This window comes from Solanum pennellii, chromosome 10 (assembly GCF_001406875.1).
Source record: "Solanum pennellii chromosome 10, SPENNV200".
Taxonomy (NCBI): domain Eukaryota; kingdom Viridiplantae; phylum Streptophyta; class Magnoliopsida; order Solanales; family Solanaceae; genus Solanum; species Solanum pennellii.
Genome location: NC_028646.1, coordinates 2,892,401 through 2,908,514, shown reverse-complemented (window position 1 = coordinate 2,908,514; position 16,114 = coordinate 2,892,401). Strand labels below are relative to the sequence as shown.

The 16,114-nt window shown below is 31.1% G+C and overlaps 3 protein-coding genes across 3 annotated transcripts; 2 read left to right on the top strand and 1 right to left on the bottom strand.

Annotated features, from left to right (window-relative positions):
* Positions 1–208: 208 nt before the first annotated feature.
* On the top strand, positions 209–1,365 carry LOC107001689. The gene is made up of 2 exons (XM_015199647.2): positions 209–523; positions 1,055–1,365. Exons 1-2 carry the CDS (start codon positions 408–410, stop codon positions 1,176–1,178), a joined length of 240 nt encoding a protein of 79 aa, XP_015055133.1. The 5' UTR covers positions 209–407; the 3' UTR covers positions 1,179–1,365.
* A 2,798-nt stretch (positions 1,366–4,163) lies between these two features.
* LOC107032628 lies at positions 4,164–4,739 on the top strand. Its single transcript, XM_015234222.1, has one exon. The coding sequence runs from the start codon at positions 4,164–4,166 to the stop codon at positions 4,737–4,739; it is 576 nt and encodes a 191-aa protein (XP_015089708.1).
* A 9,788-nt stretch (positions 4,740–14,527) lies between these two features.
* On the bottom strand, positions 14,528–16,114 carry LOC107032627 (transcription factor MYB41). Its single transcript, XM_015234221.2, has 3 exons — positions 15,914–16,114; positions 15,420–15,549; positions 14,528–15,251 (listed from the first exon to the last, which is right to left on the bottom strand). The coding sequence occupies exons 1-3, from the start codon at positions 16,044–16,046 to the stop codon at positions 14,528–14,530; spliced, it is 987 nt and encodes a 328-aa protein (XP_015089707.1). The 5' UTR covers positions 16,047–16,114.

Genomic DNA, 16,114 nt, shown 5'->3' with positions numbered 1-16,114 from the left:
TTTTCTTTTTAAGAAAAAAAAATAGAATAATGGAAAGAGCTTGGAAGGGGGGTTGGTCAACTTATATATACAATAAAAAAATAACATAACGTGTTTGGTGAGATATGAAAATTTCATAAATAGAATAAAAATAAATTAGAAGTTGCCACGAAAAAGGTTTAATTTTGGTTACATAAAAACCATATTCTATAAAGGAAATATCATTAAATTCACCATCACCCCCCCCCCTCCTACCTACCTATATATATTATTACTCCTTATCTCCCTCTCTAGTCTCTTCTTTTCAACAAACTTTAGATCAACAAAGAAAAAACCAACAAAAAAAAATAGAAAAAAAAGATCTTGATTTTTTTTTTATTTTGTGGTGAAAAACAAATCTTGATATTACAAGATTTAAAAAAAAAAAAATGTGTTGTTGTGGAGATGATTGTCAATGTAGACCTTTAGGTTTTCTATTAGGTCTTCCCTTTGCTTTTGTTGCTCTTCTTCTATCCATTGTTGGTGTTATCATATGGATTGTTGGGTAAGTTCATTATTCTCTATATCTTCTTTCTATTTTATATCGAGCCAGAAATTTAAATAAGGAGATTCAGAACTCGAATTTTCTAAATTCTTTTATGGTTTACTAAAATCGTCATGATAAAAAAGGAGAATTTATAAAGAATATTCAAAATTTGTATAAATCAACCCAAATTTTAATGGATTTTATATGAGAAGAATTTTTTTTCTTTTTTTTTAGTAGTTAATTCTTATGAGTGAGTTTGTTAGTTCACTAGAATTTTAATCTTGTGTCAAGAAGATTTAATAATTATTATTTATACAGTATAATTCTTCAACGAATTAATTGATTTCTTTTTCTCAACCTAGCTCCTTTATATAGTGAAGATAGTATCGGAGCTACATAGTCTTGATTAAATTTCTAAAAATAAGCAGTTTTTAAATACTTAGCCAAAACAATTTATTGAAATAATTCTTCTTGTTTTTGATCAAAAATAACAATTTATTTTTCTTTTAACTTATTATTTTCTAATTTTTTTTTTATTTTTTTTTGCAGAATTACATTGAGTTGTTTATGTCCATGCTGTATTTGCGTAACAGTATTGGTAGAAATGGCTTTGGCATTAATTAAAGCACCCTTTTCGGTTATGAAGTGGTTTACTGAACAAATTCCATGTTAAAAAAAAAAAAATCATGTGTAAAAATTTAATTTAATTTTTTTTATGTATTTTTTTTCTTTCTTTTGTGAGAAAATAAATTAGGTTTATTTTAATATTGTTGAGCTTGTTTTTTATTTTATTTAATTCTTGAAATTGATTACTAGTATTGTTTTTGGTATTACTACATAATGTATATATTTGTTGTTTATGTTATTCTTTTCAATGTTAATTTTAATGTTATTATATTTCCTTTTTCATATATTTTATTTAAGCGAAAGATTTCTAAAAAATATTTTTCTTAAACTTCTATCTTTATAAAATAGAGATAAAATTATATACGTGTTATTACTAGCGCGCGACGAAGCAATAATTTATATTATGAAAAAGTGATATGTCAAAAACTAATAATCTCACATCCACTATAATTACATGAGGAATATTTTTTAGAAAATTTGAATAAACCCTTTTGACATTACCCTACACCTAATTAAATGAATGTTTGTCTTTTTATATGACCAATTAAAGTTATTGAAATTTTTTTTAAAAATAAAATAAAATAAAATAAAACATTTAAATTTTGCTATCGACATTGAATGCCAACGGTGTGGCTTATCTGTAATTGGTTTAAAGAGTCAAAGACACATTCTTTGAAAAATTAAATAAAAATAGTAATGGAGCGATAAATATTTTTAAATATTTTAACAAATTTATAATTTTAAATGTGAAGATATAAAAATATTTATTTTTTTCTATTTTAAACCTTTCGTTGAGTGAGAGGATGTTTCTATTTCTACTGAAACAGAATTATAAAGACTTTTAGACGAATTTAAATTTAATCTGATTTTAATAAATATTTAATACCAAGTGGATATTAAAAAATTAAGTAAAAGATGATTTTGTCTGATTTTGATTCATTATTCTCAATTATTGATCACATGGAACAGATAAGGGCTTTTTTGGATGCTATCCTCACAAAATTCTATAATATCTTTTTATTTTTTGGACAGGTGAGTAGGTTTAATTTGTCAATAATGATAAAGCATCAACTGCAAATAATTAGGATTAATTTAATCATCAATATCATAATCAAGAACAAAGAAATTGAAATTAACAATGAAGTGAAAGATATAAAGTTAAAACATAAAATTGGTTGAATTTTTGTTAGTAATATTTAGAACAGGAAATTATGCATTGTAGCAAACTATTAACTTAAAATAAATATTATAGCTATAGTTTTATTTAATTATAATATATAGTAAAAACACTCTGTCATTCGGAGAATCTAGCTTGCCACTCTGGAATCTCGCTCGTCTCTCTCACTTTATACAAACACAAATGTATAAATTGTGTTCGTATAAAGCGAGAGAGAACTGTATATACAAATACAAATACGTATATGTTTATTTTATACACTTATAATTATACAAATACAGATCTTTTCTTGTCAAGTTCTCTTTTGTCTTTCTCTCTTTATACAAACACAAACTTTACAAATTACAATGTATAATTTGTGTTGTAGCGAGAGAGATTTGATATACAAATATTTAATTCGATTCAACTGTATAAAAACGCTATGCTTTTATACAAACGAGATGTCTACATGCGATTTATACAAATTAGATGCTCACAATATACTATGGAGCACAAATAACAAAACTGTAACTATAGAACGCTAATATAATTTTTATGTTTGTTATTCCTAAAATTTGCTACCTTTAGAAATAATAAAAACTATAATGCACCTAAACTATATATTAGGATCCTCAAGAGACTAAAGATTCTTGCATATGCGAGTGCATAAGTTCCAAAGCAATTTAACATTTACAACTAATTACTCACTAATCAACACTAATTAAAGACTAATCAAAATGCTATGTACTCCATTTGACAAATCAAGAAATGAGATTTCTTGGCCATTTACAAAATGAATCAAAAAAAATTATCTTTTTAAAATATCTTATGCGTAAAAATGAAGATCTCTTATGAAAAAAAAATCATCATATGGTTAAATGTTATACATATTTCATGGTTCAAATTGAAGTATTATGGAGAAGAATCGATTAAATATTATACATATTTCATGGTTCAAATTCAAGTCCAACAATAGGAAAAATTGGAAGTTCAAGCCCAAAAAGGTGTTATTTAGTGGCTGCATGGAAGCCCAAAATATGGGCTGAAAGTTCACACCATGTGTTTGAATAGGCGTATGTTTTATGGGGTCAATTTCATAGAGTCTGAAGTCAAAAGGGCAAAATAGTGAGGATCAAACTAAAGGGGCAATATTCGAACGGAATGATAAATGTCATCAATCATTAGTTGAAAGACGTATGCTGACATGAGCCTTGTAGGGGCACACTGGCATGAGTCTTTCAAGGAGTCTTATAAGGCGCATGCTGACATGAGCCTTAGGGTAATGTTCTCTAAATTTTCTAAAGTAACACTTATTTTGGACCATATTAGTTTGACTAAAACACCAACGCTTTGGATCAGAGAGGTTAACCCTTTAACTTTGTGTTATAAGTATTTATACCAAACTATATCGACTTAAAATAAATCAATAAGCCAGGACTGTTAAATGATATTTAAGTTATAACAAACTAATGCTGAATCAGCCTAGTTAGTTATATTAATTGTTTGTATAGTTTGTTAGTTAGTTACATAACCAACTTAGTAGTTAGTTTCTGATTTTCAGTTTTGTATAAAAGCACTCTCATCTTCAACAATGAAAAGTTAAGCTTTCATATTCAATACATATGTTCACATTATACTCTAATGGAGTTTCCATCAATGGCAGAATTGTAGTTTAACATGGTATCAGAGCTTGGTTAAGAATCGATAGAACTTCATCTTCTTCTTCGTCTCTGTTTTCTTCTTCTTCTCACTCTGTTTTTTTTTCTCTGATTTGAGTAATTGAGACTTTCTGGATTCGTCTCTGTTTTCCTCTTCTTCCTCTTACTCTGATTTGAGTGATTGAGGTTTTCTGGATTCGTGTTCGTTTCGTTAATCATGGCGATCGATGAATCGGGTTCAACTACTACAAGTGCACCCAGCTTGATTGATTCAAGCAATCCGTTGTACTTACATCCTTCGGATAATCCTGGCGCGGCACTCGTTCCAATTCCTTTTAATGGAGAAGGATATGGATCATGGCGACGAAGTATACTCCGTGCCTTATCAGCGAAAAACAAGTTAAGCTTCATTAATGGAGATTGCAAGAAACCTGGAACCAATTCAGATCATATCCGGCATTGGGAACGTTGCGATGACATGGTTACATCGTGGATTCTCAATTCTCTGTCCAAGGAGATTTCTGATAGTGTAGAATATGTCAGTAACTCGATGGAACTTTGGAAGGAACTTGAAGATCGATATGATCAGACGAACGGGGCAAAACTGTATCAAATTCAGAAGGATATCAATGATCTAACTCAAGGTACTCTTGATATTACTGCATATTATACAAAAATGAAAAGATTATGGGAAGAACTTAACAATCTTTGCAACAAAAATCAATGTGTCTGTGTTTGTTCGTGTGGGGCAAAAGAAAATGTGTATAAGGCTGAGCAGGATCGTCNAAGCTGAGCAGGATCGTCGTCTAATACAGTTTCTCATGGGCTTAAATGAAGTGTATACTGCTGTGAGAGGAAGTATTCTTATGTTGAATCCATTGCCTTCAATGGCTCAAGCTTTTTCGATCTTAATTCAAGAAGAGAAACAACGAGAATTTAAACCACATAATGTGATGAATATGGACTCTGTGTCTCTTAATGCTGGAGCTAAAAATTTTAATCGTGGATCCACCAGTAGCACAGGACGTCAACATGCAGGGAATTATGTGGATAAATCCCAGTTGTTTTGTGATTTCTGCAAAAGAACAAGGCACACAATGAAAACTTGTTATAAGCTCCATGGATACCCCCAAAATACTCAAAATGAGCACAACAAGCAGAATCCAACATCTCAGCCTACCAAGAATCCCAATTTCAATAGGAACACACAGGCGTACAACTTTAATCCTAATTTCAACTATAAGAGAGTTGCAGCAAATGTTCATGGCATATCTGCTGACTCAATGAGTAATGAAAGGAGTGATCAAATGAAGAAGGATGCAGATGACAATGTGACTTTGTCAAAAGAACAGTATCACAATGTTGTGAGAATGCTACATCATTTCCAGGCAAACAATGCTGGAGCAATTGAGGATAATCCTGATATGGGGAATGGTTCTGTAAACTTTGCAGGTAATATACTTTGTACTTCTTCTATTGATTATGGTAAATCTTCATGTCAACATTTTGAATCAAAGTCTGACTTATGGATCTTAGATTCAGGGGCATCGAACCATATGACTTTCCATAAATCTTACCTAACAAACATTAGATCTTTGCCATATCCCATCTTGATAAGCCTACCAAATGGGTACAAAGTAAAAGTGACTGAGCTAGGAGATGTAACACTTACACCTAGAATCATTCTGTACAAAGTGTTGTATGTGCCTTCTTTCAAATTCAATTTAATTTCTATACACTCACTTACTGTTCCTTTGAAAGGCACTATAACATTCAATGACACTGCTTGTCTATTGCAGGCCCCTTCAATGAAGAGGCCTCAGGAGATTGGTAAGTGCAAGGATGGTTTGTATTTCTTGTGCTCGAAGTGTTTGATGCATAGCAGGGCTGAAAATGCTAATACCTCATGTTTTTCATCTTCCAATTCTGTGACAGAAACTTCTACATTTGCTTCTCATTCATGTATCTTACATTCTTCTGTAACTGACTCTTTTTCAAGCAATGATAACAAACAGATTGTATCAAATTCAGTCTTACTTCCCAAGGATGAAGATTTACTGTGGCATAACAGGCTTGGCCATGTACCTTTTTCAAAGATGAGATCTATAAGTTCAATACCTACAACTTTTAAATCAAAACAACCATTTTTTTGTCCAGTTTGTCCTATGGCTAGGCAAACCAGGTTACCTTTTCCTAAAAGCACAGCACAATCCAACAAACTGTTTGAGATTCTTCATGTAGATCTTTGGGGACCCTATCATACTACCACACATGATAATCACAAGTATTTTCTTACCATGGTTGATGACTATAGNCACCATGGTTGATGATTATAGCAGATCCACATGGACACATCTTTTGAGTAGTAAGAGTAATGTTTTTCAAGTAATTCAAGCCTTCATTTCTATGATTGAGAATCAATTTAACACAACATTAAAGACCATTAGATCAGACAATGGTTCAGAGTTTATAAATAAGGAGACTACTCTATACTTTCAATCCAAAGGCATCCTCCACCAAAGATCTTGTCCATACACACCACAACAAAATGGTATAGTCGAAAGGAAACACAAATATCTCTTAGAGACAGCTAGAGCTTTGATGTTTCAATCTCATTTGCCTCATAAATACTGGGGAGAATGTATCTTGACAGCCACTCATATAATAAACAGATTACCTTCTAGTCAATTACATGGGAAATGCCCATTTGAAATCCTTTACAAAAGAAAACCTCAATATTCATCATTGAGAAGCTTTGGATGCCTCTGCTACCCCACAAAACCAATGGTTCATAGGGATAAGTTTGAACCTAGAACAACACCTCACATCTTTGTAGGATATCCATATGGAACAAAAGGTTACAAAGTGCTGAGCCTGGCCACTAGAAAAATCTGTATTTCTAGAGATGTGGTATTTTATGAAACTATCTTTCCTTTTGTATCTTCACCAAAAGGTGTGTTTTTTGATTCCACTTCTAAACCATCACATGATGTACCTTCTAATTCCATTAATCATGATTTTGGCTATGATGACACAAGGGTATATATACCTTATTCTAATGATAATGAAGGTGTAAGTGTTACAGAGACTAGATCACCACCTCATACTACTACCCTACAAACTGATGTTGATAACCCCAGAACTCAATCCAATATACCTATTAGAAAATCCAACAGAACTCATAAAGCACCTACATATCTAAAGGATTATCACTGCCTAACCAATATATCTAAACAACACATTCCTTCACTGTCTTTACATGCCTTGTTTACCAACAAACACCATATCACCTCTGATGTTCTTTGTCCTGACAGTCAAATTTTGTTACAAAATGTATGCCATGATAGTGAGCCACTGACCTATGAAGAAGCAGTTGTTAACCCTGCTTGGCAAGCAGCCATGACTCAAGAATTTGAGGCATTACATGCAAATCACACTTGGGATTTATCACCACTGCCTGTGGGTAAGAAACCTATAGGCTGCAAGTGGGTGTACAAAGTAAAGCATAAGGCAGATGGAAGCATTGAGAGATTCAAGGCAAGGTTAGTTGTCAAAGGTTATACTCAAAAGGCAGGAATTGATTATGTGGAAACATTCTCACCAGTAGTAAAGATGACAACAGTTAGATCCTTGATTGCCATTGCAGTAAAAAGAGGTTGGGATATCTCTCAACTAGATGTCAACAATGCCTTCCTTCATGGAGATTTACATGAGGAGGTCTACATGGAAGTGCCTCCTGGTTTGATGATTGATGCACCAGGTCTAGTTTGCAAGCTGAATAAATCTCTTTATGGGCTTAAACAAGCAAGCAGACAGTGGTATGAAAAATTGGCTGCTGCTTTGTATTCTAGGGGTTACAATCATTCAGTTAATGATTACTCCTTATTCTACAAGAAGTCTACCAATTCAATTGTATTTGTAGCAGTATATGTGGATGATGTTATCCTTACAGGCACAGATTCTGCAGAAATAGATTCACTCAAGGGATTCCTGCATGATCAATTCAAAATCAAAGATTTGGGAAGGTTGAATTACTTTTTAGGCCTTGAAGTTTTATACAAACAAGATGGAGTTCTAATTTCACAGAGGAAGTTTGCATTAGATCTTTTGAAAGAGTTTGATTGTTTACATTGCCCAAGTTCCTCTTCTCCTCTTGATCCTACAGTGAAGTTGAAGGCTAAGGAAGGACCTGTTCTATCAGATCCTACATTCTATAGAAAATTGGTGGGGAAATTAAATTTTCTCACTAACACAAGATTGGATATATCTTATGCAGTACAACACTTAAGTCAGTTCCTACAAGACCCTAGAGAGCCTCACTTACATGCAGCATTTCATTTGCTCAGATATATAAAGAAGGATCCAACACTTGGAATCTTTATGTCCAACAGTCATGACTGCAAAGTAAGAGCTTTTTGTGACTCCGACTGGGCAGCATGTCCAGATTCTAGAAGGTCAGTTTCAGGGTATATTGTATTGCTAGGGAACACTCCAATAAGCTGGAAATCCAAGAAACAAGAAGTTGTGTCATTATCTTCAGCTGAAGCAGAATACAGGGCTTTGAGAAAGGTTGTTGGTGAATTGGTGTGGTTGAACAGACTTTTTGAAGAACTTGCAGTGCCAACTTCCACACCTTATGAAGTATTTTGTGACAGCCAGTCAGCTCTTCACATTGCCAGGAATCCAGTGTTCCACGAACGAACTAAACATATTGAAGTAGATTGTCACTTCATAAGGAACAAGCTGCATGATGGGCTCATGACTCTACATCATGTCACCACTACAGATCAGCTTGCAGATGTATTAACCAAAGCATTAACAGGGATTAAACATTCAGCTATTCTCAACAAGTTGGACGTAAGAAGTATACTTCCAACTTGAGGGGGGGTGTTAAATGATATTTAAGTTATAACAAACTAATGCTGAATCAGCCTAGTTAGTTATATTAATTGTTTGTATAGTTTGTTAGTTAGTTACATAACCAACTTAGTAGTTAGTTTCTGATTTTCAGTTTTGTATAAAAGCACTCTCATCTTCAACAATGAAAAGTTAAGCTTTCATATTCAATACATATGTTCACATTATACTCTAATGGAGTTTCCATCAATGGCAGAATTGTAGTTTAACATGGTATCAGAGCTTGGTTAAGAATCGATAGAACTTCATCTTCTTCTTCGTCTCTGTTTTCTTCTTCTTCTCACTCTGTTTTTTTTTCTCTGATTTGAGTAATTGAGACTTTCTGGATTCGTCTCTGTTTTCCTCTTCTTCCTCTTACTCTGATTTGAGTGATTGAGGTTTTCTGGATTCGTGTTCGTTTCGTTAATCATGGCGATCGATGAATCGGGTTCAACTACTACAAGTGCACCCAGCTTGATTGATTCAAGCAATCCGTTGTACTTACATCCTTCGGATAATCCTGGCGCGGCACTCGTTCCAATTCCTTTTAATGGNCTATGTGTGATAAGTCAAAGAGCAAACACATATTGTCATCGCGTAAAGTGATGTATCCAAGAATAGGAGAGAGCAGAAATTGTCGTAATTTTTTTAAGGGAAAATTGTTTATAATTGCAAACTGTTAATTTAAATTAAATGTTATAACCATAGTTTGATTTAATTGTACCCTATAGCAAACTGTTGTTATTTCGCCTCTCTTCTGGTGAATCTAGCTCGCCGCTCTCGTTTTCTCCCTCGCCTCTCTTGCTTTTTATACGGACGCAAATATATAAAATGCGTTTGTATTTGTATAAAGCGAGAGAAAATTGTATATATACATATATTTTCATTCCCCTTTCTCCTCTCTCCCAAATCTCGTACGCCACTTTCACAAATCTCGCTCGCTACCCTTGCATCTCTCGCTTATACAAACATAAAATAAATGTATAAATTGTATTTCTGTTTGTATAAAGCGAGAGAAAATTGTATGTACATATGCAAACACATATATCTTCGTCCTATACACTTATAATTATATAATAAAAATATTCTCCTGCCAGTTTTCTTTTGTCTTTCTCTTTTTCTCATTTTATACAAACACAAATTATACAATTGATCTTTGGCATATGCATACCGAAACAAAAACATTTTATATTCAACTGCTTTCTTTTGTATATGTATAGCGATATATACATGTTTATGTTTGCTATGGGGTACAATTACGCAAACTATAACTATAGCATACAAATATTATTTTTATATTTGCTATATGTGAAAGTTGTTCTTTTTTCAAATGATAGAAAATTTTAAAGAATATAATAAAATAAGTTGCGTATAAACGTAATTCTTTCATATAAAAAAAACTTATTCGAAGGCCCAATCATGAGGCCCATGTTTTGCAATTATAAAAAGCCCAAAATAGAACCATACGGCAATATAGCTCCAGGGAGTATTTACAATTAGCAGCTAAAAATATATTTGTTAATTTCACATAATTTAAAAATATTTTCGAGATTAGATATTAAATTTTCGCATTTACTGATCGTGCAAAGATTTGTGAGTAGGGCTAAAAAGTACAAGAGGGTTATGGGTAGGAATGATAAATGGGTAAATTAAGTATGGATCGAACGAAAATGAGTTAAATGAAAATAATTAAATTATTTATTTTGATTCATATTTCATGTGAATAAAAATGGATATTCATATTTATTCATATTATATATTGCTTTTTATTACGTAGAGAAATATGTATTTTTATTACAATTTTTTTGTATATATATATGGAGGCTTCAATTTGTATATTTTGTTTGTCCAAGGAGACAATAATTTTTGTGGACTCGAATTATTTTGTATTTTTCTGCTTCATCTTATTCTGTTTCTGTTTATTGGTTAACCTTATAAATATAGATTGATAACATTTATTTCGAGAATTTTCTAGATGGATGATGTAATGTTCAAGAAAAATTTCACTCGAATTCCGGCCAAAACGTCACCACAAGACACCCTTCATAGTTGATTCATCAAATTTTATGTACTAATTATTTTGCTCAAATAATTGTTTTATTTATTTATTTATTTGTTTATGATTTATTTATTTATTTAAGATGCAAGTTGTTCACAAAAAAAAGTAGGTATAAGCATGATGTAGGATTTGTATTTGCTTCAAATCAAGTAAGGCATGATCGTGTTTAGATTGTATATTTGTCTTTCCTTCCATGATGTCATTTGTAAGATATTTATAATAATTTCTTTTATGATAATTATTCATTAATAATCTAATAAAAACAATGAAATAATAAGTTATAACATGTTAAATTGCATAATCGTATAAAATATATTTATGTTGGTTAGTACGTATAATTTAATCTTCTCTATAAATTTTTTTCATTTTGTTTGTATTAGGTAAGTGAACGGAGTCTTATTTTAATAGTTGAAAAGATTGAAAAACTATATATAAAATGTAGAAATGTTTTTAACGAAGATAAAATCGATGAAAATTGTACGAACATAAAGTGAGCAATATCAGATCATATTTAATGTTTGCAGATTCAAATATAACTTCAATAGAGTATCTTTCGTTACAACATTCTCCAAATTCTCTTCTCTTTAAAGATCAAACTTAATTTTTTGCTTTTCAAATTTTGACTTTTTCTCACTATTTAATTTGCTTAGTGAAGAAATTTATAGGCTTGTTATATTTACGAATTAAAAAAATTGAAACGTTACATCTAAGGTGCATGCATGTATGAATATTTTTAAGGGATAATGCACAAGTACCCCTCAACTTATGTCCGAAATCTCAGAGACACACTTATACTATACTAAGGTCCTATTACCCCAAAACTTATTTTATTAATAATTTTATACCCCTTTTCAGCCTACGTGACACTATCCTGTGCGTCTAACGCTGGTTGACTTTTTTTTTCAAGATAGTGCCACGTTGGACGAAAAGGGATAGAAAATTATTTATAAAATAAGTTCAGGAGGGTAATAAGACCTTAGTATAGTATAATTGTGTCTCTGAAATTTCGAACATAAATTAAGGAGATACTTGTACATTTTCTCTGTTTTTAATGATATGAGGTCTAAATCAAATGACGTAGACAGTAATTTCCATTAAGAACACAACTAGGAAAGACAGTATTCCTCCATTGAGCTAAGCAAATCACAAGTTTTTATTTTAATTGTAAGAAATGTGTATAGCATGTCTAAGCTTTGATTGTGATTTGTGAGGGCGGCTATAATTTCCACTAGCCATAGAAGAATTGATAACAATCCCTTTTTAAGATAAGATCATATATATTTAGTCAATATGAACAGCATGCATATGCAGTGTAATTACAATCAATGACCTTGACTACCATATATAATGAAATAAGAAATTAATGTGACATATATGGCAATAAAAAAAAGTGTTTCTACTTCATGTTACTTTTACAGAAAGCATGATACATAAATATGATCTTTAGCAGATAATTATGGTTTTTAACTTTAGATTTGTACGAGTAAACACTTAAATTTATATAAAATTAAACAAATAGATACATTCTTTTGACAAGACACCCTATATGGATATTTTGTGTCCTACGTGTCATCCTATATATATCATGCCACATATGACAAGTGTGTCTATTTTTCAATTATCCAAATTTACGTGCACACCCATACATGCTAGTTGAAGTCAGTCAATGAGAAAAACAAATCATACGATGACTTATTATGAAATGCACTATTGTTAATTTTATTCAATCCCTATGATGTGAGTGCATTTATCCTATAATAGTTTGTGGAGATTTATTGAGCCTTTGAACTCTTAATGTAAGTTTGTATCTCGTATGAGTGGGGTGTCACAGATTTCATTTATGAGAGAGTGAAAGTAGGTCGCTTTCTATGAGAATAAACTTGTTATGAAAAACACTCATGAAAACCTGGCTAGTACAAGGTCGTAATGTGCTGCCTAGAAAAACTTATGTCAACACTTTGATTATTGTGTGTAAACAGTGATACTTTATTTCTCTTAAGCAGTCATAGTTTAAGTCTGAGACTATACTACTGACTCTAGAGTAAATGTTACTATTTTACTAAGTGAAGATTCAATGCAAAACACACCTTCATTATCCATAATACTCTACCTTAAACTAAATTGTGAAGTACTTTCATATCTTAATATTAAAATGAGTAGGGGATTGTTAGTGTGATATTTTAATATTAATAAAAATATATCATATGTCACATTATGTATCATGTTATGTCTATTGATGGAATTACATTTGCGTCTCTTTGATCTCATCAGTTGTGGAAGAAAGTAGTCATTATTTTTTTGTAACTTATGTAACCACCAACTCTTCATTTCGCCCATTATACTACCTAATTATTCTTGTAACTGATGTAACATTTGGGCCATCCATTTGCCCTGTTTACTATTAATTATCTTCCTATTTATTGCAAGGAAGAACTCATTACCTATAAATAGTAATGGTTTTACTTTGTGAGCAGAACAAAAGATGAAAAAAAAAGTAAAGACGATGATCGAGTAGTATTATATTGTCTATATTGAGTTTGTATAGTGAAGGACAGAAAGAGAGAGTTGAGACAAAGAAAATATTCTAAGTCTTCAATTATATATATTCACTATACAAAAGAAAGTATTTATATGTTGAAGGAATGTGTTCTTTTTGTGGAGCTTTGGATTCTTCAATTATTCGGAGTTGCTTAAATTGTACAACGTTGTTAAGCTAGCTGTTGTATCTTGGAGGGGACAAGTCAAGAGACATACTACTGTTTTGATGTAGATTATACCGCAGTGATCTTGAATCCCCTTAAAAAAAGATTGATATATATCTCGCCTCGGCCTAAAGATTTATTTAATCATTTTTGTCATTTTATTTTCAACTGTAATTATTGTAATTTGTGGTATATTACACCAAAAAAAAGTGTACATCTTGACATCATAATTTGATCTAAATTGACAATTAAATACTTTAACTCATTTCCATTGAGTTTGACACCCAATTATATTAATGCCATACATAAATTGTAAAAATATTTAAATAATTAATTCATAAGTTAAAGTGTCCAACTGACTTATATTATTGTAGATAAGTATCAATCATTATACTATTGAGATACATCAAAACTCATCAAATGTGTATTGGTTTTATATATAAAACATAAAACTCATGATGAACCATATTAGTTTCTTCTCCATAACATGATTTATTATGAGAAAAATGTGTGTGCCAATTGCCAAGACAAAATCACACTATTTAGGAAATTGAAAGTGTAAATTCAACTAGTAAAATTTCAAATCATTTATTCTTAAAAAAAAAAACAAATGTACCAATAAATTCAAATGTCACTTCAAATATATTTCATTATCATCATACAAGTTTATATAATGGAAATTTAATCCATAGAGAATAGTAATGTAAACAAGCTTACATGATGAGTGCGATTTAATATACTATAGCAAGTTATGTACTATATTTTTTGGATTATCATATTATACTTTGTTATTATGATTTTACAAAAAGAAATAAATCAAATGAAGATAATGCAAGATAACAAACAATTGACAAGTATTCATAATTTGGAAAAAAGGAAAAAAAATAAGATGACAAATATGAAATTATACAAATGTTTTTGACATTACAATAAATCATCAAAATCTAAACTCTCTGGGATTTCAAACTTCATGAAATTATTGAAGTTACTACAATAACTCTCTTTCTCTTCTTCCGTGCTTGATAAAGGCGTATCAAAGCTGAAATTCTGATTATTGTTGATGTTGTTGTTGTTGTTGTTGTTTAAGGATTGAATCGTTGAGTTCTCAGATACATCAGTGGCAGAATAACTATAGTTTTGAAGAGGTAACATCACATTTTTTTGAAACATTTGATCATTATTCATCATATAGTGTCCCATGTTACCTTGCATGGATTGAGAAGATGAAGATGAAACATTTTGTGGGGTGCAATTTGGTATTTCCGAAACTTGGTGGTGCAATTGATCATTATGTTGGGAAATAGAGGACTGATTTTGCAATAATTGAAGTTTTTGGAGCAAGAGTTCAGGTCCTTGAGAGTTTTGATTTTGTAATAATAGTTCTTGATTTTCATGTGTGTTGGATAGTAAAAGGGAATTTGCAAGTTTGAAGATTTCAGGGTTTACAAGTGCTTGTAGTCCTAGTAAGCTTGAAAGATTAAGTTGAGTCGAGTTAAAAAGTGATGATAAATCTAAAAAATCAAGACGAGGGCTATGAGTTACTGGATCAATGCCCATCCTCAATAGCCTTTTTCTTATATGCGTGTTCCAATAGTTTTTTATTTCATTATCTGTTCTTCCAGGTAATCGTGCTGCTATAGCTGACCACCTGACCACAAACACAATAATATACATGCATGTGAGCTAAAATGTTCAAAATATAGTTAAGGAAGAAAAATAAAAATATACTATCATGTCTAATAATCAAAATTGGAATTAATCAGACATCGATGTAGATATCGAAAGAGAAAGAGTGATATATATATATAAATCTTACTTGTTACCAAGAACACTATGAAGTTGGATAATAGTTTCTTCTTCTTCAAAAGAGAATCTTCCTCTCCTAATATCAGGCCTCAAATAATTTGTCCACCTAAGTCGACAACTCTTGCCACACCTTTGAAGTCCTACATAATTATTTTTTAAAAAAAATTGAAATATTGAGAACACCTATACATTATTTTTAATTAAGGACGGAAGGGATTCAAATAAACCTCTTTATTGAAAATTCACATGGTATATATAAGGTTGAAAGTTCTTTTTATTAATGCTTTAATGAAAGTTTTGCTTCTGTCATTGTTAAAACGACAATTATGTATTATTCTTAGGAGGGAGATATAGAAGGGAGAAAAGGGCTTCGTCTGAAGCCCTTTGCTGGAAAATCACATTGTATATAAGAGATTTTTTTTTTTTTATATATATATAATAGCTATTAAATTTTTTTTGTCGAAAAATTATACTATATATTTAAAAAATATATATATAGTTTACCAGCATTCTTGGGGAGATTTCTCCAATTTCCAGGGCCATGAAGTTGAATATATTGAATGAGTTTTTGATCTTCCTCTGGAGTCCATGGACCTTTCTTCAGTCCAGTTTTATCAGAAGATGGTGTTCTTCCCATTGTTTTTGTTTTTTTGTTGGTATTTTAGGAATATTGATATAGAAAATTGTAAATGTTTGAAGAAAATA

Coding starts and splice junctions, on each gene's coding strand:
- LOC107001689 (XM_015199647.2), top strand. CDS start 408: ATGTGTTGTTGTGGAGATGATTGTCAATGTAGACCTTTAGGTTTTCTA. Junction 524..1,054: donor GTTATCATATGGATTGTTGG/GTAAGTTCATTA, acceptor TTTTTTTTGCAG/AATTACATTGAGTTGTTTAT.
- LOC107032627 (XM_015234221.2), bottom strand. CDS start 16,046: ATGGGAAGAACACCATCTTCTGATAAAACTGGACTGAAGAAAGGTCCA. Junction 15,550..15,913: donor AAATCTCCCCAAGAATGCTG/GTAAACTATATA, acceptor ATAATTATGTAG/GACTTCAAAGGTGTGGCAAG. Junction 15,252..15,419: donor CATAGTGTTCTTGGTAACAA/GTAAGATTTATA, acceptor GTTTGTGGTCAG/GTGGTCAGCTATAGCAGCAC.